This window comes from Falco rusticolus, chromosome 1 (genome assembly GCF_015220075.1).
Source record: "Falco rusticolus isolate bFalRus1 chromosome 1, bFalRus1.pri, whole genome shotgun sequence".
Taxonomy (NCBI): Eukaryota; Metazoa; Chordata; class Aves; order Falconiformes; family Falconidae; genus Falco; species Falco rusticolus.
The window spans coordinates 109,671,387-109,695,121 of record NC_051187.1 but is presented as its reverse complement, the minus strand read 5'-3'; the positions used below and the strand labels follow the sequence as shown (position 1 = coordinate 109,695,121).

At 47.8% G+C, this 23,735-nt stretch overlaps 2 protein-coding genes across 9 annotated transcripts; one reads left to right on the top strand and one right to left on the bottom strand.

Annotated features, from left to right (window-relative positions):
- Nucleotides 1-56: 56 nt before the first annotated feature.
- Nucleotides 57-23,711, bottom strand: NUDT9 (nudix hydrolase 9). 8 transcript variants are annotated; one of them, XM_037395860.1, is made up of 11 exons: nt 23,665-23,711; nt 23,195-23,354; nt 20,847-21,048; nt 15,236-15,421; nt 9,416-9,652; nt 5,259-5,354; nt 4,383-4,469; nt 2,965-3,076; nt 2,398-2,544; nt 2,061-2,145; nt 57-667 (listed from the first exon to the last, which is right to left on the bottom strand). In XM_037395860.1, exons 4-11 carry the CDS (start codon nt 15,268-15,270, stop codon nt 492-494), a joined length of 975 nt encoding a protein of 324 aa, XP_037251757.1. In that variant the 5' UTR covers nt 15,271-15,421; nt 20,847-21,048; nt 23,195-23,354; nt 23,665-23,711; the 3' UTR covers nt 57-491. The 8 variants fall into 8 exon arrangements, with proteins under 8 accessions (XP_037251757.1, XP_037251741.1, XP_037251750.1 ...); XM_037395844.1 differs by having other exon boundaries at nt 23,566-23,693; XM_037395853.1 differs by having other exon boundaries at nt 15,236-15,400; nt 23,566-23,693.
- On the top strand, nt 12,041-20,315 carry LOC119151701 (estradiol 17-beta-dehydrogenase 11-like). The gene is made up of 7 exons (XM_037395915.1): nt 12,041-12,296; nt 14,194-14,301; nt 14,943-15,074; nt 16,229-16,335; nt 17,676-17,813; nt 18,086-18,202; nt 19,618-20,315. Exons 1-7 carry the CDS (start codon nt 12,087-12,089, stop codon nt 19,703-19,705), a joined length of 900 nt encoding a protein of 299 aa, XP_037251812.1. The 5' UTR covers nt 12,041-12,086; the 3' UTR covers nt 19,706-20,315.
- Nucleotides 23,712-23,735: the final 24 nt, after the last annotated feature.

Sequence of the window (23,735 nt, the reverse complement as noted above, 5' to 3'; positions counted from 1 at the left end):
GTGAAAACTACTCTCTCAATAGAAAAACACTGAAAAGACATATTAAGTGAAACAACTTAGAAAAGAAACTTCACTTTATTATGCAGCACTTAAGTCATCATTCAGGTTATCATCCTACAAGTCTCACTCACATCCCTTAAGGATTTATACTCCTGACAAGAAATCGGTGCAAAAATACAGAGCTGAAGTGAGCAGCCTCTGAACCACAACCAGTCAGAATTCCAGGGTCGTCATGCAAATCTGCAGATACTATGAAACAGCTGCAAATAATGAAGACAAAGCAAAACAAGGTAACAGCTCCACATTCATCTCATTTCTCACTAAGAAATCAAAAGCAGCAATCTGAAGTGTCTGAGAAAGCCTCTATTTGTCAGTGCCAAGCATTTCTGCCAGCTGAATTTCAAAGAATTTCCACTGAAAAGGACAACATCATCAGTTTCAAAGCTGGAAAATGTATTCTCCCCTCGGTGTCTGTTGGTTCCTCGTTTACATCACTCACAGCACTCAGGACCAGGATCTTCACTCCAGTGGGCTCCCCATTTCTCAGTCACAAGCTTAATGAAGTAGCTATGACTTGCATACAACTTGAGCTTCTCACTGATATCAACCCACTTCACTACTCCAGCATCATCACCTGCTTCCAGAGGCAAGTTATCCATTGTCTCACCTGTTCACAAAACAAGAATTAGGACATGCTATTGCATCTTCTCTCCTGCTTTTCCTTCTTATATCTGATCAGTTCCACCCTTCCACATGGCTCCTTCACAGGCAGCAACCTTCAACTGCTTCTCAGAGAGAAGCCAATTAGGTTCCTCACTGATTCTGTGCCAGAAACCTTTTTCATACTTGCAATATTTTAAGGCAAATCTGAGTGGCAGAAGTGGTGTTAACTTCTAGGTTACCATCAGCAGCCTGACAAGTTACAAGAAATCATTATGACAGCATGTACTCACTACTGCAAGTTCAGCCAATCCCTCTAGCTTGGTTTTTGTTTGTTTCGCTAACATTTGACTGCTTCCTTTCTCAGGTACTCTTCTACAGGACAAACCAAATTCTAAAACTTTATATAAACTTAGAAAACCAGAATAATTAAAATTTTACTGAAGGCTCTAAAATAAGAAATAGCACTTAAAGAGGCATGCAGAAAAGCTTCTGAATTGCTCTTTGAAGTTTCTTACTCCGTTTCCAAAAACAGTCCCAGGACTTCACAGACAAACAACAGAAGAAATGCTTTTATAAGTACTACAAAATATATAATAGAAACAAAGACCAAAGGAACAGTATCGTCACTGTTTCTGGGGGCTGATAAATCAAGAACATGTGACAAGTGAAGCATCACCACTGGTATCTACTACCCAAAACAAAGGGGAAATGTTCACGTCAGAGTCTTCATGTAATGATGTCTCTGACACAAACAAGTTAGAGACACCTAATTAGACTGACTTACCTTAAAGGTGAGATATGAGAATCCAAAATAACAGATCAATCTAAGAACTACCAATGTATGCCCATTCCTACTGGGTTACAGAAATAAAGTGAGGTCCAACAATTAATCCGGCAGAATAATCAGGATAAAGTGTCTCAGAGCAATTACAACACCGAAACAATAAATGCAGTGAAAATCTGCCAGCAGCCACGCTCCTGAAGCACACACTAGCTACTAAAGGAAAAATAACAAAGGAAACTGACTAACCTTCCACCCCAAACTCATTAAAAAGGGAAATTAAGCCAACTCAAGAAATATAGAATATTGGACAATTCGTGTCACTATCTCCATACAAAGACACATGGTCCATAGCTTAGAACTAGCTAACGAATAAGTTTTCAGGCAAAGCCATATATTTCTTATTTCAAGACTGATGGAAACCAAAAAGGACTACCTGTCATGGCTGAACATCTTTGGAGACAAGAAACCCTCACGCCTATTGGTTTAAGTCCAATATTTTACACCTGACTTGCATGCTCCCCCAATTTCAGTCAGTCTCAGCCCAACACATATCCCAATCTCAAACCCACATGCAGAGCAAAAGCCAACGAAGAGCACACGTGGAGATACCCACCGGTTTCATCATGATAGTTCACAGCCTCTGTCTCCATCCAGGCATTATCAGTGTTACGAGGATCATCCACATAACCTCTGTACACCTAAGGCCCCAAACAAACCAAAACAAGCTCAGTGTCACAACAGACAAGGTGGAATCAATAAGAAGTTTGGTTTTTTTCTTTCCCTCTGGTACATTTGCCATTAAGAGTTTTCAAAAGTCCCTTCCATCTCCTACACCATGAAAACCCAAGTATCACAGCTTACTTTCATTTGAGCTACACTTTTTCAAGTTCCACACAGCTGAGAGTTACATGCATAGCTCAAGAGGCTATCACAAGAGAGACAGAGCTCACCACAAAGTGTTCCTGGCTGAACAGCCTGTGGAGCTGCTTCTCCAATTCTGCTCTCTCCTCAGGTGATTTCTGCAAGGAGTTCAAGGCCTCCTCCCCAAATTCTCGCTTCAGGGTAGCACTAATCTTCTCCCCTGGGTCCACCATCCCCTTGGGAGGCAGAGAAAGAAAAAAAGATTATTATCCCTCAGATTCCTCTTCTTTTTACTGTCCTTTGGCTCTTTATATATTGCATCCACCTGCATCGTACCCTGGACATGAGAGCAATTTTACATTTAGTTGTAAAAGCAAACATACACATCCTTCAAAACCTGCAATGAATTAAATTGTGCCTGCATTGAGCAAAAGGTATGGTCAGAATTAAATATGAATACCACCTTGCAATGCAGAAACAGCAGAAGGCATACCAGGTGATGCTTGGGCAAAGCTAATTCAAGGAGCATTTCTCCTCACCTCTGCAATATGAGGTCATTCCTTAAAAAGCATGCTTTTAACACACGCACACCAGTTATTGCCTCATGGCTTTACCAAGCGGGGAAATGTCTACTGTCTCCAGAGCTTTGCTCTTACCCCTGGAATGGCCCACTCTCCACAGTCTCTCCTCTTGATAGCTACAAACTGTAAGATGTTTTTGCCAGTAACTGGATGAGCAATTTTATTGCCACTTCCATCCCTCTTCCACCTGCAGCAAACGACAAACAAGAACATTCTTTGCGACTTCCTCACACAAGGCCCTGAGAAACAGCAAGGTCACCTGTAGGGGCGGTGGGGGGAAGAAAGCAGCAAAAGAACAGTCATGGGGGAGGCTGGAGGGCACGGCACCAGCGGGTGCTGTGCGGCACGATCACAACCAAGGGCAAAGCACCGAGTTAGCTTTGCACACCTCTACCAACCTTCCTCAGCCAGAGGGGCAGAAACCACCCCAGAGGCACATTTCTGTAGCCACACTGACAGCAGCCGCTCCTTTGACAGCCACATCCAGCACATCCCACCAGGTGCAACACTCACAGAGCTGCACTTGTGCCTATCCATGGAGATAAGCATGCCTTCTGCTAGAACAGAACATGCATTCAGGCTGCAATACCTCTGACCCATGCACTCAGCACAGGGCCACAAACACCCATCATTGCCTTCAGTAAAGAATTAAGAACCACGTATAGTTAAAGCAAAAAGCTATCTCAACAAAGACAAAATAAAAACAACTTGTCTTTTACTTTCAAGGAACCAGCTCCGTAGCATTGGCAGCCTTCTGAAAGAGGGAAGTAAAATGGATTAGGGTGATTTTCACAATGGTTCTACCTTCAGCATGGCACTTCCTCGCTTGCACCTTTGGTAACTATACAATCTTTTCTGAATTTCTTTGTGCAAAACAGTTAACATGTATGCACAGACTCGGCTGGCAAAAGCACCATGAAAACAGAGCATACACTCACAAAAAGAGAGAAGCCTAACCCCACCTCCTCCTGCAAGATACTAGGCCAAGTTAGTATTTCTTACAGAGCAAAAGCAGGCACACTGCTTTTTTTTCCACTGTTGACTGATTACAACAGAAAAACCTACTCCTGCAATTCAGCCTGCCTCATCTAAGGCCTTTTGGCATATTAGTTATACAGTAGCACAGTACCACCTAATCCTGTCAGTTTTTACATTCATTAAAGATGATTATTTGTATAATGTATTTCTGCTGAATTATGCTTCCTGGGTTAGTTTTTAAAAAAATCTGTTTCCTCAGCATTTCAGAAGCTATTGCTTGACATAAGCAGTGAGTCCTTACTCTTCTCCACAGACAAAGACTAAAAAATTATGAAATTCATGTTCCACATGTCTATCTCCTTTCAGACATCCATATCTGAAGGGGCTTACACATTCAGAAATACACACAAAAGGCCTGCAAAAAGTATTAGCCTGTCCAGAGATGCACAGAAAAAGCAAAATGCATGGGTTTTTTTACTCTACTGCAGGGCACTTTTCAGCCACCTGTCCCTTACCTAGTTACAACAGGATCAGCAGCATGGTTTGGTCCCCAGCGCCCTAACAATCCTCTGCCTGTGAGGCCAGTCCTTCCTGCTGGATTTCTGAAATAAGTAGCACAGTACATTAAGCATATTTACTTCCCCACATTCAAAAGACACTCCAAGTATTCTAAAAAAGCAGCTTCAAAGAAGCTTAAATAACAGCAAATAGCAGCAACATACATCTGGTGCTACTATGTGCTTTAAAGAGCAAGAGCGCAAAGCATGCTTTTCTTCTTCATCAATGTCTTTTTGTGTTTGACAATACAGGAAAAGGAATATACAAAATGGCTTTGTCATTTCCCAGATCTTGTCATGTGATACTCCTGATCAAGTGTTACTCTCACTGCGCACACATGCTTGTCTGGAAATTGAATCTAGTTTCCAAGACTATAGATGCACAGAGCATTCAATTACGCACAAAAGGCAGAAAGAAAAGATATTAATTTTAGATAAGATTACCCATCTGGGCTATGTCAGGATTTGTCAGTGGAAGGAAACGCCCTTCCACTCCACCACAGCACACAAATGGTACAAAAGTTTCAGAACCCAACAACTGGTCAAACTGTGGAAACAAGTAATTCAACAGACTGTTACTAACAGTTAGACTTCCTCTGTTCTCCAGTGTCACCACAATCCTGTTGTGGTAGTACTGGCTAACCTTTTAGTGCCTCTCTGCCACAACCTTCTTCCAGGAAGAACTCTCTGGCCCTGAGGTCTCATTTTTCCTTTCTCTAGGGGACACTACCTTGATTTTGTTCTAGCAGATACCATGTATCAAAACCGACAGACCTGTAAGAGCTCCGAAACTACATCCCTGAAATGAATATGCAAACGAAAAAAACCACTCACCGGGGCCTCCCGTTTTCAACCACATACAAACCATTCAGACTCTTCCTTTCCACTTCTCCATCTCTCTCATTGAATTTGGGAGAAAAACCTTTATCACTGCATGGGAAAGAATAATTTAATATAGGTAAGTTATAAAATGCAGAACACTCCTCTGCCCTACAAAAGCTTGAAGACCAACCACCAGACTGGCAATACCCACCTGACCAACAAGCAGTTTTCACCACAACTTAAGCTAAATGCCCTCCTTTTCCTATAGGAAGCTATAAAGTCTCAACCTCTACCAATGACAGTCTCCCTGTACTTAGTTCTGCAGACATAAGCACACCCCTCTAAAGTATTTAACATTGCATCTCTCTAGATTTTTATTTAGCCAAAGTGTTTCAAAGGTGTTATTGTTAAGGTTAGAATCACAGAATTGTTTAGATTTGAAAAGACCTTTAAGATCATAAAGTCCAACTATTAACCCAGCACTGCCGAGTCCACCACTAAACCATGTCCCTGAGCACCGCATCTACACATCTTTTAAATACCTCCAGGGATGACTACTCCACCACCTCCCCAGGCAGCCTGGTCCAATGCCTGACAACCCTTTCGGTGGAGACATTTTTCCTAATATCCAATTTAAACCTCCCCTGGCACAACTCAAGGCTGTTTCCTCTTGTTTTATTGCTTGTGACTTGGGAAAAGAGACCTACCCCCACCTGCTTATAAGCTCCTTTCAGGTAGTTGTAGAGAGTAATAAGGTATCCCCTGAGCCTCCTTTTCTCCAGGCTAAACACCCCGGCTCCCTCAGCCGCCCCTCACAACACTTGTGCCCCAGCCCCTTCCCCAGCCCCGCTGCCCGGCTCTGGACACGCTCCAGCCCCTCAGTGTCCCTCCTGCAGCGAGGGGCCCAAACCTGAACACAGGATTCCAGGGGCGGCCTCACCCGTGCCCAGTGCAGGGGGATGGTCACTGCCCTGGTCCCGCTGGCCACGCTGCTGCTGACACAAGCCGGGATGCTGCTGGCCCTCCTGGCCACCTGGGCACGGTGCTGGCTCATGCCCAGCCGGCTGCCCACCAGCACCCCCAGGCCCTTTCCCCCCAGGCACTTCCCAGCCGCTCTGCCCCGGCCTGGAGCGCTGCGTGGGGCCGGTGTGACCCCAGGGCAGGACCCGGCACTCGGCCTTGTGGAACCTCATCCAAGTGGCCTGGGCCCGTGGATCCAGCCTGCCCAGACCCCTCTGCAGAGCCTCCTGCCCTCCAGCAGATCAGCACCCCTGCCCAGCCGGGTGTTGGCTGCAGACTCGCTGGGGGTGCACTCGATCCCCTCGCCCAGATCACAGACCCAGATCACACGAACCAGGACCAGCCCCAGCGCTGAGCCCTGGGGAACACCCCGTGTGCCCGGCCGCCAGCTGGATGTGGCTCCATTCCCCACCCCCCTTTGGGCTCGGCCAGCCAGCCAGCCTTTTACCCAGCCCGGAGCGCACACGTACAGGCCGCGAGCAGCCGGTTTCCCCAGGAGATGCTGTGGGACACGGTGTCAAAGGCTTTACTGAAGTCCAGGTAGACAGCACCCACAGCCTTTCCCTCATCCACTAAGTGGGTCACCTTGTCACAGAAAAGAGATCAGTTTCATCAAGCAGGGCCTGCCCTTCATACAACCCTGCTGGCTGGGCCTGATCACCTGGCTGTCCTGCACATGCCCATGTGATGGCACTCAAGATGATCTGCTCCATAACCTTCCACAACACAAAGGTCAGGCTGACAGGCCTGTAGTGCCAGATCTTCCTCCTGACTGTTCTTGTAGATGGGCATCACATTTGCTAAATTCCAGTCTTCTGGGTCCTCCCCAGTTAGCCAGGACAAAGGAGATATTAAGTACCTCAGCCTTTTCCTCATCTTTTGCTACTATGTTTGCCCCCACATCCAATAAAGGACAGAGATTCTCCTTAGCCCTCCCTCTGTTGCTAATGTATTTATAGTAACATTTTTTAATTGTCTTCTACTGCAGTATCCAGATTAAACTCTAGCTGGGCTTTCCCCTTCCAATTTTGTTCCTGCATAACCTCACAACATCCTTGTGTTCCTGCATAATCCTCAAAACAACCTCCAGAGTTGCCTGCCCCTTCTTCCAAAGGTGGTAAACTCTCTTCCCCCCCTCCCGCCCCCGAATTCCAGCCAAAGCTCTCTGTTCAGCCAGGTGGGCCTTCTTCCCTGCCAGCTCATATTTCAGCACATGTGGACACAGCCTGCTCTTGCACCTTTAAGATTTCCTTCTTGAAGAACACCTAGCCTTTCTGGACTCCTTGGCCCTTCAGGACTTCCTCCCAATGGACTCTGTCAACCAGCCTCCCAAGCAGGGCAAAGTCTGCCCTCTGGAAATCCAAGGTAGCAGTTCTGCTGAACCCCCTTCCTTCTCCAAGAACTGAAAACTATCATTTTGTGATCACTATGCTCAAGACTGCCTCCAACCACCCCATCACCCACAAGTCCTTGTCTGTTCACAACAGGTCCGGTGGGGCACCTTCCCTAGCTGACTCACTGACCAGCTATGTCAGGGAGTTATCTTCCACACGCTCCCGGAGCCTCCTAGACTGTTTCCTCTGTGCTATTTCCAGCAAACATCTGAGAAGTTGAAGTCCCCCTCAAGAACAAGGATTAGTGATCCTGAGACTTCTCCCAGCTGCTTGTACGATGTTCCATCTGCCTCTTCATCCTGGTTGGGTGGTCTGTAACAGACTCCCAGCATGATATATCTACCTTGTTGGCCTTCCTCCTGATTCATACCCATAAACACTCAACCCTATCTTCATCACTAAGCTCTAGATAATCCAAACACTCCCTAACCCATGGGGCTACCCCACCGCCTCTCCTTCCTTGCCTGTCCCTTCTTAAGATTTTATAGCCACCCATTGCAGCGCTTCAGTCATGCCAGTCATCCCACCACATTTCTGTGATGGCAACTATGTCAGTTTTTCTGCTGCACAATGGTTTCCAGCTCCTCCTGTTTGTTGCCTGTGCTGTGTGCACTGGTGTAGATGCACTCTGGCTAGTTAGAGAACACAGAAAGATGTTATCCACTGAAAAAATGAAAAAAAAAGATTTTACTAATTAAAAAATTGAGCAGAAATGTTTATTACATATGATTTTTCAAAATTTCCAGCTAATAATCACAGATTTTTCAAGATTAGCTTAATGCTAACCTCCTATGTCCACCTCTGAAAACTGGTAGAGAAGCAGCTGTCTACATAAGCTTATTTCCTTTTCCAAAAGCAATTCCTCTCAAACCATTACAGATTTCAAACTACTGACTAGCTTCTACCACACATAATTAATTTAGGAAGTTACACTAATACCTAAAACATTACTCTGCATTTTCAAGTACTACCAACACCTACTAAAAGATTACCTGACACTTTTCCAACTATCCCTTGGCAAAACATCAGCCACCCTACGGAGCCTGAAGAGCAGTGTGCCTTGCAATCAGCAGAATACTAAATCAAATTAGGAGCAAGTAGAAGCACATGTTCACACAGCAATGGGAAACAAAGAAGGCAAGGCTGAAACCTCAAGTGCCACTGTCTTCTGATCTTTCTACACAGATGTGATAATGTGAAATGGTGATTCCTGTGTGTGCACAAGTTATACTGGATGCATGCATCTTTCTCACCAAGAAGCATATTACAGCATTCCTCGAGAGGAGAATATACACACAGAATCAATTAAAAAAATACACGTTCACAGAAATTAATCATGCATTCAACCTGTCACATTTCCTGGGTCAGAGTGCTCAAGTACTAAACTTCTACCTTAATTCTTTTCTCATCTTGCATTCAATCCATGGACAAGTAGATTATGAAAACGTTCTGCCAAATTCTTAGAGAATTAGATTTTTACTTAGCTCACAACACAGAGAAGCAGCGCTACACAGCATCAACAGCTGTCCATCATTCAAATTAACACTACTCTTATCTCAATCACCAGCTCAGTAAAATTATGTGTCAAAGACCTTCACAGCTATCCCAAACAATTCAGTTCCCTAACCACCATTCTTCTAGGTCTTGAATTTCACACGTCACTGTCTCACTTAAACTGATGATCTTATTAACTCAGCTGATCACTGTTTTCTGCTTCCATGTTCACAGGAGAAAAGAGCCACAATTTTCACTCACTTGATTTGGGGATCTGCCCAACTGGGTCCAGCCAAAACAGACATCGCAGTGTACTCCACAGGATTATAATCTTTCCACTCAACCAACCAGCCCACTTTATCTTTAGGAACTTGGCTACGCTCAACATGCGATCCTGGGTACGGCGAGGTAAGAGCTTTGCTGTGGTAGAACTTAACATTATAACTGTTGAACATGTTAACAGTTTGAAGATGAGCCCAACAGTTCGCAGACGAGTTACTGAAAGAAAAAAAGAAAAAAGCACCTCATTCATTGGGCTTCAACCCTGTAATTTAATCCCAGATCTTCGCAGTACACTACAGCAAGCAGAACAGAACACAAAACATCGCTCAGTAATACATCATTGCTTCTTTCAGACATCATGCAAATGTATACCGGGACAACAAATTCTGAATTTTATCTTCAGCTTCTTGAAGCAGAAGAGTATTCTGCTAGACACACATGAAGATTTCATAGCATGAGTGACAAGCTGAGAACTAAAACTGCCATTCTGTACTGTGTGGAACACTGACCAGTTGTTAACCATATACAAGGAACACCTCAGAGATATTTACCATAAATGCAGCAGAAAGGCCTGCTTGAGTATTAAATCTCAGTGCGGGCATTTCATCAACAAATCGGCCCAGCCTTACAAGAGTCCTGCTTCCACATCCAGTGGTAACGCAAGTAAAAACACGAATCAAGATATCCAAATGCCTGAGAAACACAGCTCCACAAGTTGCTGTGATCAACAACATATTATTTTGTACAATACTGAGCAGGATAACACATACCTTTTTCTTCAATTTCTAAGAAGGCCAGAACCATCAAACTAGTTAAAATAAAAAAATACTTGACATATTTAGTATTTTATTTTGCCATGGGTTTCAAAGAGCTGAAAAACTAGTCAACCATCAAATATTTAACAGCAGATTGGGTTAAAGCGCCTGATCACCAGCTCTTAAAAACTCTAGAAAGATTTCCTTCAACACACAAGGTGGCCTTCCTGTACTTTTTTTTTTTTTTAACTATTACAAAAATCAAGAGTATTCACTCTAGAAAAGATGCTCAAAGCTCAGTAAGGGACTGTAAGCTACAAGGGTATTCTAGAAACAAGATATTTATCAGTTCTTAGTGAAAACCTTTTATTTTTTATAAACAATAAGGAGTCACTTCAAGCATACAAGGAAATACATCTCTGCAAAAATACAACCAGGTTTTAATAACATCTGAGCAAGATGATGACGGGACCAATCAAAAAAGCAACTCATACACTATTAACCCTGTTATTTGAATATAGATGTGAATATTGGATTATAACTAGCAGAACAGACCAGGCTTTTTAAAAAACACCGGTTCCAGTTCTAAATTTCTCATTCATGCTATTAAATCTTCAGGTCCCTCTAGGGGGCTGGGTTCATCTTCAAGCTGAAGTTGAGAATTCCTTGGTCAGTTACAGCACGCGTGTTCAGCCACGTGCACTGCTGGGGTGATGCTCTCAAGAGCACAAGTCACCTCACAGATCACCTGAGGCTCATAACATCTTTAACAGAAGAGGGAGAAAGGCCACACTTGATAGGTGCCAACCTCCACATGCAGGTCAGTGTTACACCGCTCTTCTGGTTTTGAAAAAGCGCATCAGTCCAGTTTTAAAGACTGATGGTTATTCCTGTCATGTCCCAAAGGGACAAGCTCAGCTGTGCAGCACATCCCACCCCAAGCCCCCGGGGGGCAAAACAGCCCTGAGGCCTTGGCCCAGCAACGAGGCAGCCCCTTGAGAGCGGGACAGCACCGCAACGGGACCAAAAGCCAGCAAAGCCCCCAGCTCAGGAACGCTCCGCGGCTGAGGAGCGCCAGCCCCAGCCTGGCAGGGCACGGTACCTGAGGGGAAAGCGGCACCGTTGAGCGCATCGGGCAGGCCGGGCGGTCAGCGCAAAAGCGAGAGAAAGCACGGCGGCTGCCCTCGTGAAACCGAGGGACGCTGACACCGAGGGAAACATCGCCGCCGCCACCGGCCCCGCCTCGGCTCCACGGGGCTGGGCTCGGGCACAGGCCTCCGGTGCGGGCGCCGGCCCCCCCGCCTGGGCAGGGCAGCCCGCTCCGAGCCACCGCCGCCCCAGGCCAGCCCAGGGAGCCGCCAGCCCCCTCCCAGCGTACCCCTGCCCGCCCAATAACCGCCGCCGCCGCCCGTACAACCTCGCCCCTCGTCGGCCGGGCCGCCGCAACCGCGAGCGACGCCAGCCCGCCGGCTTGTCCCCGCCCGTGGACACGCCCCTCCCCAAAGGCCGCGCTCTCATTGGCTGCGGCGGCCCTGAGGCGTGCAGCCGGCTGTTGCGCTCGGGTCGCTGCGCGGTGTCGGCGATCGCGGCGGCCGCCTCTCACGGGAGCCTGTGCCCGGCCGGGGCGGGGCGGGAGGAGCCGGTGCCCGCCGGGGGCGGGGCCTCTGACTGACGGGGCGGGCACGGCGCAGGGCTCGGCGGGCGGCGGGCGCCCCCTGGCGGCGGCGGAGGGACGCGCAGCCCCACTGCGCCTGGCCGGGCCCCCACGGGCACGGCGCTGAGCCCCGCACCACCGCCCGCACGGGCCCGCCCCGCTCCCGCCCCGGGCCGCGGCGCTGCCTCCGCCGCTGCTGGGTCCGGCTCATTGCGGCGGGCAAAGGGCGCTCGGAGGCACAATGAATCCGTTTCTGGGCCTTCTCCTGTTCCTGGCTACGCTCGTCTACTCCTACCTGGAGGCTTTCGTGAAGCTCTTCGTCCCCGCCAGGAGAAAGTCCGTCCGCGGGGAGCTCGTGCTCGTCACGGGCGCCGGCCACGGCGTGGGGAGAGCGACGGCGCTCGAGTTCGCCCGGCGCCACAGCCGGCTGGTGCTGTGGGACATCAACAAGGTAACGGCGCCGCTCCTGGCCCGGCCCCGCGATCCCCGGGGCCGCGGGGCTGCCAGCAGCGCACCCCGGGACCCGCATCCGCCGCCACCGGCTCCCGCTCCGGGGTTTGGCCCCGCTTGCGCCGGGGGGTGCGGGGCGCCGGGGCCCGCCGCCACCCCGGGCAGCCGCGGGGGGACGCGGTGCCCGGCCGCTCGGAGCCGGAGCCCACAGGACCCGCAGGGAGGCGGGCACCCCCGCTCGCCCCTCCGGGCACGGCCGCGCCGCGCACCTGCCGGGCGGTGCTGCCGGCGCCGCTGCGCTGAGCCGGGGCCGAGCCCGCTGCGGGCGGGCGCACGCACGCTGGGGACGGTGACGGCTCCGCCGCAAACGTTTACACCGGCCCAGACTCCGCGTTTCGGCTGAACTGGCTGGAACGCCACAAGGGCCGGGCACGTGGCGCGGTCAGGTGCAAACACGCAGAGAATGTCGCGCAGCAGGTGGCAGTGGCTGCGCGGAGGGGTGCGTGGCTGGGAGCAGGGCGCAGCAAAGGTGCCTGGCACGGTGGCCCACAAACTCCGGAGGGGTTCATCGTGTCATCCTGAAGCTGCAAAAAAAACGAACCCACCACAAACAAAAAAACCCCAAGAGACTACTAGCATAAGGGGATGCGCAAATAGGGAGGATATTGTGTAATATTTTCAGTGTCCATTCATCCTACCCATTACAATTAAAATCAGACTTTGTGTATATGTGTGGTCATGTCCATCTTCACAAATGGTGCCGGGTTACATGGTATTAGACTGCCAGCGTGTAAAGGGCTGCTGCCGAGCGTTGTCTGTGTTCACTAGAATGGAGGAAGAAGGAAAAAAGAATAGTGAGTGAGTGGGCTTTGCTGCTGGGAAATAGGTTGTAAGGATAAAAAATAAGCAGGCATTGAAATACATTGCCCAGGGATGCAGTGGCTCCTGAAGATTTTAAGAACAATTTAGATGATGATAGAAGGTCAGAAACAGCATGATCCTCTTGATCCTGCTTTGAAGCAGAAAGATGGGCTTACTGTTTTTTCACTGTAATATAAAAGATGGACATTGCCACATGCTTTTCACACTACTGGTCACATCTAACACAAGCTCCAAAATGTTTAGTCAAATGATGAAATGCCTACACACTAAATGTGGCTGTATGAAAATAGCACCTTTGTATTTTGACAGTTTCCTGTCACAGGAACAATGCTCAGATCCAAAATATGAACTGATGCAACAATTCACACATGTTACTGAGGGAAAAAAAACCCTGCCTTTGTTTCCAGGGAGCAGTGCTTGGGCTCTGGCATTCAACTGGGAATCACAGGCCTTCACTGAGACTGGCAATGTCCACAAATGGATCTCAGTAAAGCATGTCCTCCATATCTATCAATAGCTGTTCTGGTAAGAAATGCCTCTCAGCTGTGCACTTTGGAGCACACCTCTCGTCTCACACTCAGTCTGTGAATACAGCAACACACAGGCCCACTTTTCATACCTCAGGGGGGTGTGGGGTGTGTATGTCAGCTGGGCCTGTGGTTTATGAGCCCGGTTTATAGTCACAATGTCCGCCTGCTGGCTGTGAAGTCACCAAGCGCGCCCTTTCTGCAGCCGAGCTACGAGTGCTTCACCAAGGCAAACTCACTCTCGTTGCCACATTCCCTTTCCGACAGTCACTCTACACGGGTCCAAATTCAAGGTTGGAAAACTGGTCCTCCCACGGACCCTGGCTACAGCACTTTCCCTGGGTAGCCAGGAACTATCTAGGGGCTTGGCAGCCGCTAGGCAATCCAGACAAATCCATAGCCTCTAACTGGCCTGCTGTGGTGCCCGAGCAGCAACACGCGGGCAGGGTACAGTTGCACACACGTGTCTTTCTTTTCTGCCTCGTACAGCATGGCGTTGAGGACACGGCAGCAGAATGTGAAAGGCTGGGAGCCACTGTTCAAGCCTTTGTGGTGGACTGCAGCAAAAGGGAGGAAATCTACAGCGCTGCAGAGAAGGTAGGGGAGCAGGGGCACGTCCAAAGGCTTACCCAGAGCTGCTTGATTTTCAGAAAAGTCAGGAAAACAAGAAAAGAGGTCTTGTATGCAAACCGTGCCAGCCCCTGTTATCTTCCCATTTCTTGCGGCTTTCTGTACGAAGAGTGAAGTAGCACTTCGAGATTGCAAGCCGTCTCATCCTCTTGTGAGGCTCTGGCGTATTGCACCTCATTGCAGAGTTTGCTCCTTAGACTTCTGGCCCCTGAAGAAACTTCTGCCTTCTAGTTTCTTGAACAGCACGCAGGCAACACTGGGGACCTATGAAACACTTCACTGTCGAGGATATGGTCCAGCTGGCTCAGAACAGTCTGCCTGTCCATAGTCCCAGCTGTGACTACACAGAGCATACTGTGCCTGTGGGCAATGCCTGGAAGGCTACAAATACTAACAGTAATTAAGGGACAAGCATCAGCTCTAAACCAGGTGTCATGGTACCACTGCACAGTACCTACCACGTCTGGAAACGTGGCGCATTCTTACTCTCTCTCTCCCTAAAAGAAATGACACTAAGAGTTAAATTAGTTGTCATTTGTCTTCCTCAGCCTTGCATGTTTTTGACAGTGAATGACCCGCACATTTCTGGGTTCTTTCCTGTCCAAAAGGTGAAAAAGGACATCGGGGACGTCTCCATCCTCGTGAATAACGCTGGTGTGATCACAGCTGCCGACCTGCTCTCGACTCAGGACCACCAGATTGAAAGAATGTTTGAAGTCAACATTCTTGCTCACATGTGGGTAAGGGCCACTACCAGCTTCCTATCTATAGGTTTTTGGGAGCGTTGTTCAGGAGGCATATTTAGACTCTTTTCAGCTACCAGTGAATTACAAAAGCATCTTTCGGAAGCGTATAGCACAGGGGCACCCAGCTAGACTGACTGTTGGGAAACTTGACTAACCTCCTGCTGCTCTGAGCCCGGCCGAGTGTTTTCATTCTCTCTTTTCTCTGTGTGAGCCACCCGGCGACAGCCTCATCTGCAGCATGGGTTGGTCTCTGTCAGAGGTGTATTAGGGTTCCTCTTTGCAGCAGGTAGTTTGGGCACCTGCAGCTGAGCGCCGAGATCCTGCAGGGGGACGGTACACAGCTGAAAAACACAAAGCAATGTTTTTATCAGCTGACCTGCACAAAGGGCAGCCAGCACATGGCCCAAATGGCCAGTAAGCTGCAGGGCACAGCCAGGCCTGGACCCTCCCTGACTGCAGCCACCAGCCAGGCTGATCTCCCCGAGTGCTCCTCCCTGCACGGTTTGTACCTTGCTGTGTCACCACCTTCCCTCCTGGCTCCCTGAGCTACTTCCAAGCCCGTCTGCCATCAGTCCTGCCTCTCCTCTCTCATCTCTCTGCAGACTTTCTCACAGCTTTCTCCCAGCAGTCTGAGTTGAGGTGACACAGCCGGGGCCTACCAGAGCTGAGCCTTGGGTCCTCAGCATGCCCACAGCTGACCCCTGAGGCAGGGCACATGCCCACAGGGGTTACAGAGTGGGACGGTTTCAGCCCTTAAGGACTCCTTGTTTGTGGCAAGAAAAGAGAAGCTACAGGTTGGCAAGTGTTGTATTCTGTGTGCTGGGGTGAGACACTGGCAGCATTGCTGCTGACACCTGAAACCTGGAAAGCAGCCTAGGAAAGATGTGCAAATCAGCTCCTGTTTATAGCAGAGTTCCTGAAACATTCCTGCTTGGAAAACAGGTTCCCAGTTGTGCCAGCTGAACGGAGAACAGGGGTGTCTGTGGCTGTCAGAATCAGAGGTGCTGTGCAGCACATAGCATTAGCATTAGTTGCTTTATTAATCATAGTCAGGGTCGGTGCTGAATATGCCTAACAAAACATTGTTCTTTTCCACCTTTCCCCCCCGCCCCCTGCATTTTTGCCTCTTGGTTTAAATGACTTTCAAGACCACGAGAGCTTTTCTGCCAGCCATGATGAACAACAACCATGGTCACGTTGTCACGGTGGCTTCGGCAGCAGGCCATTTTGTGACTTCTTTCATGGTGGCTTATTGGTAAGTGATTTTAAAATCAGCTCTCTTCATGTTATTTTTAATTGCGTCTTCCCCATCAGTAAGCACAGCGCACCCCAAACCATCTTGCCACTGGGTATGGTACGTCCAAAGACCCTGCTGAGGAGGAAGGAAGCACACCAGCCAGCACTTAAGGATGCCTGGAGGTTCTGCCCGATTTGCTCATTAGGTCTGACTGAATCAGGAGCAATGGTGTAGGAACAGTCATGAGACACACCAACTAATGAAAGCTTCTCCTTTTTTCCCTCCCTCACCGATGCAGACTTTTGCTTAGCAAAAAGGTATCCTCTTCCCTTCTCCTTCTTGGAAAGCAGTGCTCCTGTGAGTTCTTGTAGTGTTGTGAAGTAAAACCCTAGTACGTAGATTTTGATCTTTCTGCTGTTGTGGCTGTGACGGTAGTGTATAGAAATGCTTCTGCCATCATGACATAAGGTTAATTTCTGACTCTAGAATTACCTGCCAGAAGGTAGAAGACGTAATTATGCTGTGTTGTGAGCAACCTCACTGATGGAACTGAGAGGTCAATAGAGGTCAATACGCGGCCTGTTTCTATGAGAAGCACTTGAATCCGGATGCGTGAACAGAAACACTGTTAGACTGCACAGCAATTCTGCGTGCCACCTAGCCCTCTAAAGAGCAGCTCCAGGCAGAGCAATCTTCTCCTGGGAACACGCATTCTTACAGAGTCACTCACCCTTTGCAATGGGAGAGCTCCTGAGCCAGGGATTTTACTGGGATTACACTGTCCAAATCAATAGCAGTCCATACCCCGATTCTCTGGCCCTGCTTTCTTTTGGAGTTGGCTTATACTCCTGGCCCGCACCAATTTCTGTGGCAGTATGTTCCTCAGGTTTTTTGCACACGTAATACTCTGTTCTATTTCAAAACTCACACGCGACTGTCACAAGATGCTCCTGTGTGGTACAAGAAGCAGTAGAGGGTTGTTCTCTATTTCTGCTCTGCCCATCCTTCTGAAGTGTACAGCCTCTGGGTGCGCTCCTTCTGAGAATCTTCTCACATGGGAAAACGGGCAAGTCCATAGATTGATGCACATTAGCTATCATTTTCTAAGAATTCCTGACATTTGTCTTGTCTGTTCACCACTGAGGCAACTTCTTCTGAAAGATGCCCACTCTGCATTCCAGAACTACTTCCCCAAGCAGCAATATCTAATGCAGCACTACCCTCTGGCACAGGGAAAGTTAGAACTATCCCCTGCCCTGTCTGTCCGCTGGATTACATTTTCTTGCCTCCTATTTGCAGTTGTAGAAAGCTAGAAATAGTATTTCTGCCTTCTCAATTGTGCTTTTCCCTTCCCGCAGTTCAAGCAAGTTTGCTGCAGTTGGATTTCATAAAGCTCTGACAGAGGAGCTGTCTACCCTGGGAAAGGATGGAATCAAAACTACATGTCTTTGTCCCGTTTTTATAAACACGGGCTTTGTCAAAAACCCCAGTACAAGGTAACTACCAGAACTCTGCCTCCCTGTCCTTCCTTCTCTGCATCAAGGCACTACATACTAGCCCCAGCTGTAGACCTTGCTTTCCAGCTGACTGTAGGAAGCTGGAGATAACGTTGTATAGCACCGGCTAAGGAAAATGTGCGCTGCCATTTCACATGCATAACGGTTGCATTTGAATTACCTGAGTTTGTGCGTAATTGAAGCACTCTACATTAGCTAGTACTGCCCCTGTTGTACCGCTGTAGCTCTTACACATATGTGTTCTTGTCTAGGCTTGGAAAGATTCTGGAGGTTGACGAAGTTGTAGAGGCCCTGATGGAAGGAATACTGACCAACCAGAAAATGGTTTTTGTCCCATCACAACTAAACATTGCTTTACTTTCTGAAATGTAAGTAGTAAAAGAAAAAAAAAAAAAAAAGGGGGGTGGGAAGACACGTATTAATGCTAAGTACCTGAGTATGTAAGTATCTAACTTTTAACATCTGATTCAAGATTAAGTTTTATTTTATGCATTTTGCAGCCATGGTAGTGAAAGATAATGGTTTGGCGGCATAGCAAACCCTGGAATGACAGCCAGAAAGCAGTTCACCTTCAACGCTATCCCATATTTTTTTTATTACCTTCAGCATTGTATACTGGCATACCTCCTAAATATTTTAGTATGAGAGTAACACGTAACAAGGTAATGAAACAGCAGTGGTTCTTTATAATGGCAACAGCAGACACCGTACACAAAGATTTTTTTGAGCCCTCTCATAGATACTTGTGATCCACTTTCTACAGCTAATGATATTCACCTGCTCTGCAGGCTGATACGGAGGGAGTGAGAAAACAAGAGAACCCTTTTTTTTTTTACAATGCCATTTCCCTTTTGCCTGCAAACAACGCTTTCTCTGAAACAGCAGCCTCAGAGAAGTTCCAGACAGAGCTGAGGACCTGCTGCTCATTAGTGTTTGTTTCTTCATGTCAACGCCAAAGACTGAGGTCACAGAGGCTGGGAAAATTGCTTTAAGTGGGCTCTATTGCTTCTCTCTGCCACATAAAGCAAGATTTGTGCTCTCACACATATTTAATATCCAGGGAGACTGCTCTGCTGAGGAGACATTTTTACCAGAGCTCAGGTTCCAAACCTGTAATTCACATCAGAACAACTAAATTAAGTTTTCTATTAACTTCCGCGGTATCTCATGAAACACGTGGTAATTTCTTGTTTGCAAAACCTGACACCAGACAGTGGGAAAAAGCTTTTAAGTCTTTTTGCATCTCCAAGAGCTCCACGCTGACAGTGCAAGTCTGCAGAAGCATAGACAAGTCAAACCTAAAGCTGTCAAAGCCCTTACTTGGCCTTTTTTCTTAATGTGGGGCAGGGGTACCTAACAAGACATGACTCATAAGATAAGAAATCCTAGTAAAGGAAACTGCACCTCAGTTTTAACATCTCATCCTTCCATAGGCCTGCTGCTTTTCAGAGTATAAACCCCTCAGTACATACCTGTCCCTGTTCAATATCAAACCTACCTAGATCCTGCAACAATATTGCAACCCCAATACTGCTCAGTAGATACATATACCTGGCCTTGGAACTGTCATAAAAGAAATGGGTGGGACTGGAATTAAACTAGAAAGAGACTGATGAGGCTACACATTCTCTGGAAATAATGGCCAGGTTAAGGCTTTGTCTCAGTCTTTGTGTGTGCATGCATTCTGCTCCCAGACCAGCTATTCCCTCACCTGCAGTGCCACTTTTCCCCGTAATTTAAGTTCCTTAAGCCAGATTTAATTTCACATTATTATCTCTTCCAGGTTGTTTCCAGAACGTGCCCTGGATCTTCTGAAAAAGATGACCAATGCCAAGTTTGATGCAGTTGTTGGGCAGAGAAGCACCCAGTGAAAAGCAAAACTTGATTCTCATTTCCCAGTGGCATGAGTGAAACCCAAACATGTGCTGAGCGTAGCTCAGCTGGTTTGATTCAGAGCAGAACTAAGACAGATGCTTCCAGGCCATTTCCAAGCACAGCTAAGGGTTTATCCCACACCTGCAGTAGGGACATACCTGCGTAACACGAAGCGTTAACAAAGCAGAGATGCAGCTCTAGAAGTCTAAAGGGCTGCTTTGGCTGTGTGTGTTGCATCGCCTCGATCTCCAAGTGCTGAGGCAGGTGGGGATTCTCTCAAAGCTCATCTTTGAGACAGCACCACTGTCTACTTGAGCACAAAGGGATTGCCTGCAACTATGTTCATATGGCCTCATCCCTGAGCAAAAGCATCTTGGAGGAAGCAATTTATAGAGGAGGTGGGTGGCCTGTTTCACCTCAATTGACCTTTTTAAATTTTAAAAAATGTGCTCTAATGAACGTTCAAGAGTTTCATGTGCTTTGTAGCAAGTACCTGAAATAATACAGCCTCGTTTGTAGTGCAATACCCAATTACACTGATTATCAATTATGCATTTACACCATCAGCATTCCTTATTCCAAATAAATACAGTTCTTTAACCCAAAGGTGTCTCTCAACAATGAAAGTGGCAACCAGGTCCAAGGAAGGACAGTGGAGCAGGTGCCGCAATGGTGAAGGGGTCAGGCAGAATCTGCCAACAGCCAGGTCAGGCCGCAGGGACGAGGCAGGTCCCCGGTCACACTGGCAAAGCACATCGGGATCAGTGAGGTGCAGGGCCAGGCATGGCACGCCGGCAGCGCAGCCCGTGCGGGTGGCAGGTGGCCAGGGGGCAGACGGTGCATGGGGGAAGGTTCCACCTGAGCCACCTCACAGCTCCTCATCACAAGCTGGCAGCCTGCTCTGACAGGGCCCACCCCGACCAGCAGGTTAGGCCCCCAAAGGTCTTTGGCCTGTGGTACAAGAGAACAGCACCTGATGACACACGGGTCAAAGACCCCTTCAGAGCACAGATTATCTTTCCACCTACTTGTGCAACTCCTGACTGTGCCAGGCCCTTGCTGGCTCACAGCCATGTGAGGGAGGCCTCAACATGCTGCTGGAAACGGGTGGCTTCCAGCAGAATCCATCCCACTCACCTGAGCATTTCATGTTGTTCTGTAAACTGAGGTTCTTCAGAAAAGGGAAAGCCTTCTTAGGTGGCAACAGGTAGGAGTTCATGCTGCTGGCAGTCCAGACGGCACAAAAATGGTTCCTTTGTGCTCATGAAACAGAACATTCAAGGTGTTTCAATGCACAAGTTCCCAGCTTGGGATCTTCTGCTTCTCAGTGCAAAGATTCCTGTAGCCAAGATAGGAAAAGAAAGAAGGGGTTTGCAAAATTCAGAGCATCAAAAAAAGTTTTAAAGCCAATTAAAGGACAGTTTGGCACAATTGCCATTTAAAATGAAAGCCAAATTGAGTGTTTTGTGGTGGCCCTGCCTGTCTTCCCCACCCCCCACCCCTTCCTTTTTTTTAGTTAGTTATTGCCTTTTTGCTAAGATGACAGTCCTGTTACATGTGAGATGCTTGAAGCCAGAGCACATCTGTTTGGCTTTTTCGTTACGTTCAGTTCCACCTATTCTTACCTACTGAGGAGTCAAAAGACGTGAAAATAGTGATGATTCAAAAGCCCTGTCAGAAGGAGCAGCATACTGGCCAAAATATTTGTCCGTACCACTGATACCCAAAGGCTAAATCTCTACTTTATTTTTCTGTAAGTATTTGACAATTGTCTCTCATATTGCTAGCAAACACTGTTAGAACTTTCCACTCAGCTTAGCTTCTCCGAGTACATACCTTTTACATTTCTGCTATTTCATGGCTTAAATCTTTTTTCAAAGAAAGGGTACAGTACAATCCAATGATTCCGAAGAAAAAGCTCAAAGAGACCCAAGACAGACAAGTCCACAATCTGATGAGTAAGCCCTCTTCTCAGACAGGGGAAGGACTGGCTCCAGTAGGACACATCAGGAAAGACATTTGGCTTCTCTGGGCCCAGTATTCTTAATAGCCCTAAGCATCACTCAGATTCTGATGGCAGCATTAAATTGGAAGACAAAACACATCTGGGGAATAAGCACTCTCCTGCAGAGCATGTTGCTCAGCACAATTGCACCTAAGCAAAGGGAGACCCTGTTCACTTCTAGCTTGCCAGATCTAAACCAGTCTCTCAGCTCAAAGGAATTAATCAGGCAGCACAACTTGTGCTCTACTCCACATGCAGCTACAGTTCCTCTGTCTCTCTGGCTACAAGTCTTCTGCTTGGCATAAAGAAACAGACACAAAAGGAAGGATTTAAGCCTTCTCCTCCTGAACACCAGTGACAGAATTGAATCACCAAGCCTCCCAGGCTCCTCAGTTCTCTTTCTGGCCACAACAGAGAACTGAAGCTCATCCCAAAGTCTGGTCATTATGGGTGCCTAGCAGGAGCCAATGCAAGCAAGCTTCATACAGGCACCTACATTTGTACCAAATTTGAAAAACAATACTTCACACCCTGGCTTAGGACACATCATGAGCCAGGTTAGTGATTTCAGCCTCATGCTCTGCCTCCCTCCGAGGCATCTCTTGGAGTCGGTGCTTCCCCACCTCATGCATCTTGGCCACGGCACTGACTGGAGCCCTGTGCCAGGAAAATAACAGCACCGCTGAGCTGTGTAATTAGGGTCTGGCCCAAACACTGATGTGTTAATTAAGAACAGAATGAAGTTTAGAGAAAAGTAGGAAGTGCTTAGCTCCAAATCTCTTCACTATAGTCAACCCAGTCTCCTGCATACAAGATGAGTAACAGGGCAGCTAAAGCACCAGGACAAAAATATCCTTTTCAACAACTCTGATCTTAACTGGAGACTGATTAGAACATCAGAGGACAGATGTTCATTCTTCACTCTTCCCCTAGCAGCTCACAAATATCCTTAAGTAAAGTTATGAACGTGTGCTGGATATATCCAGTTTTCTAACTGAAAGCAAAGGAATAAGCTCAGAAATCCTTTTCAAATAAAACCATGCAGTTATATCTTTATTGCTGGATGAATCACCTAAAACTATTTTCTCCATTTCCTACAAGCACCCCTGTTTGGGTTAAGGTTTGGCATGCCCCATTACACAGACCCATGTCCAAGTGTGAGTTGTGCATTTTAGATTCAATTAGATAAGTATGATCCAATTCACGCAGTCAATGCCATTTTCCAAAGGACCTGAGGAAACTAAACATCTGTAGCATAAGATGGAAGGCCTGGCTACGGATAACTAGTTACAAGACAGAAAAAGAGGGAACAGCCAGCAAAGAGTTCACCTGTGGAGTCCCACGAGCTGAAAGGACATGTGCCATTTGGCTTTGGTCAGGTGACCTGAGAGAGGAAGGTAAGTGACAAAGTCTGCTGACAACACACAGGTAAGGTATTCAAAGGAAGGAAGGAAGGACAGACGGACAGACTTGCACTCACCATGAAGAAAACTGCCCAAGGACCTCATGAGACTGAGCAAATGGGCAGTCACACAGCAGGATTCGAGACAAAATTACAATACAGAGTTAAAGGGAGCCCCAAGGTGGTTTTGCCAGTAACTGGATGAGCAATTTTATTGCCACTTCCATCCCTCTTCCACCTGCAGCAAACGACAAACAAGAACATTCTTTGCGACTTCCTCACACAAGGCCCTGAGAAACAGCAAGGTCACCTGTAGGGGCGGTGGGGGGAAGAAAGCAGCAAAAGAACAGTCATGGGGGAGGCTGGAGGGCACGGCACCAGCGGGTGCTGTGCGGCACGATCACAACCAAGGGCAAAGCACCGAGTTAGCTTTGCACACCTCTACCAACCTTCCTCAGCCAGAGGGGCAGAAACCACCCCAGAGGCACATTTCTGTAGCCACACTGACAGCAGCCGCTCCTTTGACAGCCACATCCAGCACATCCCACCAGCTGCGGCTCGGCACGTTGCGACCCCTCGCAGCGCCGCCACTCCGAACCGCCGCCGCCGCCGCTCGTAC

What these genes read in the sequence shown, in the direction of transcription:
- NUDT9 (XM_037395830.1), bottom strand. Translation starts at nt 11,412, where the DNA reads ATGTTTCCCTCGGTGTCAGCGTCCCTCGGTTTCACGAGGGCAGCCGCC. An exon ending in GTTGAAAACGGGAGGCCCCG is followed by an intron (nt 4,470 to 5,258) that starts GTGAGTGGTTTT and finishes TACTTATTTCAG; the next exon opens with AAATCCAGCAGGAAGGACTG. An exon ending in GCTGATCCTGTTGTAACTAG is followed by an intron (nt 3,077 to 4,382) that starts GTAAGGGACAGG and finishes CGTTTGCTGCAG; the next exon opens with GTGGAAGAGGGATGGAAGTG.
- LOC119151701 (XM_037395915.1), top strand. Translation starts at nt 12,087, where the DNA reads ATGAATCCGTTTCTGGGCCTTCTCCTGTTCCTGGCTACGCTCGTCTAC. An exon ending in TGCTGTGGGACATCAACAAG is followed by an intron (nt 12,297 to 14,193) that starts GTAACGGCGCCG and finishes TGCCTCGTACAG; the next exon opens with CATGGCGTTGAGGACACGGC. An exon ending in ATTGCTTTACTTTCTGAAAT is followed by an intron (nt 18,203 to 19,617) that starts GTAAGTAGTAAA and finishes TATCTCTTCCAG; the next exon opens with GTTGTTTCCAGAACGTGCCC.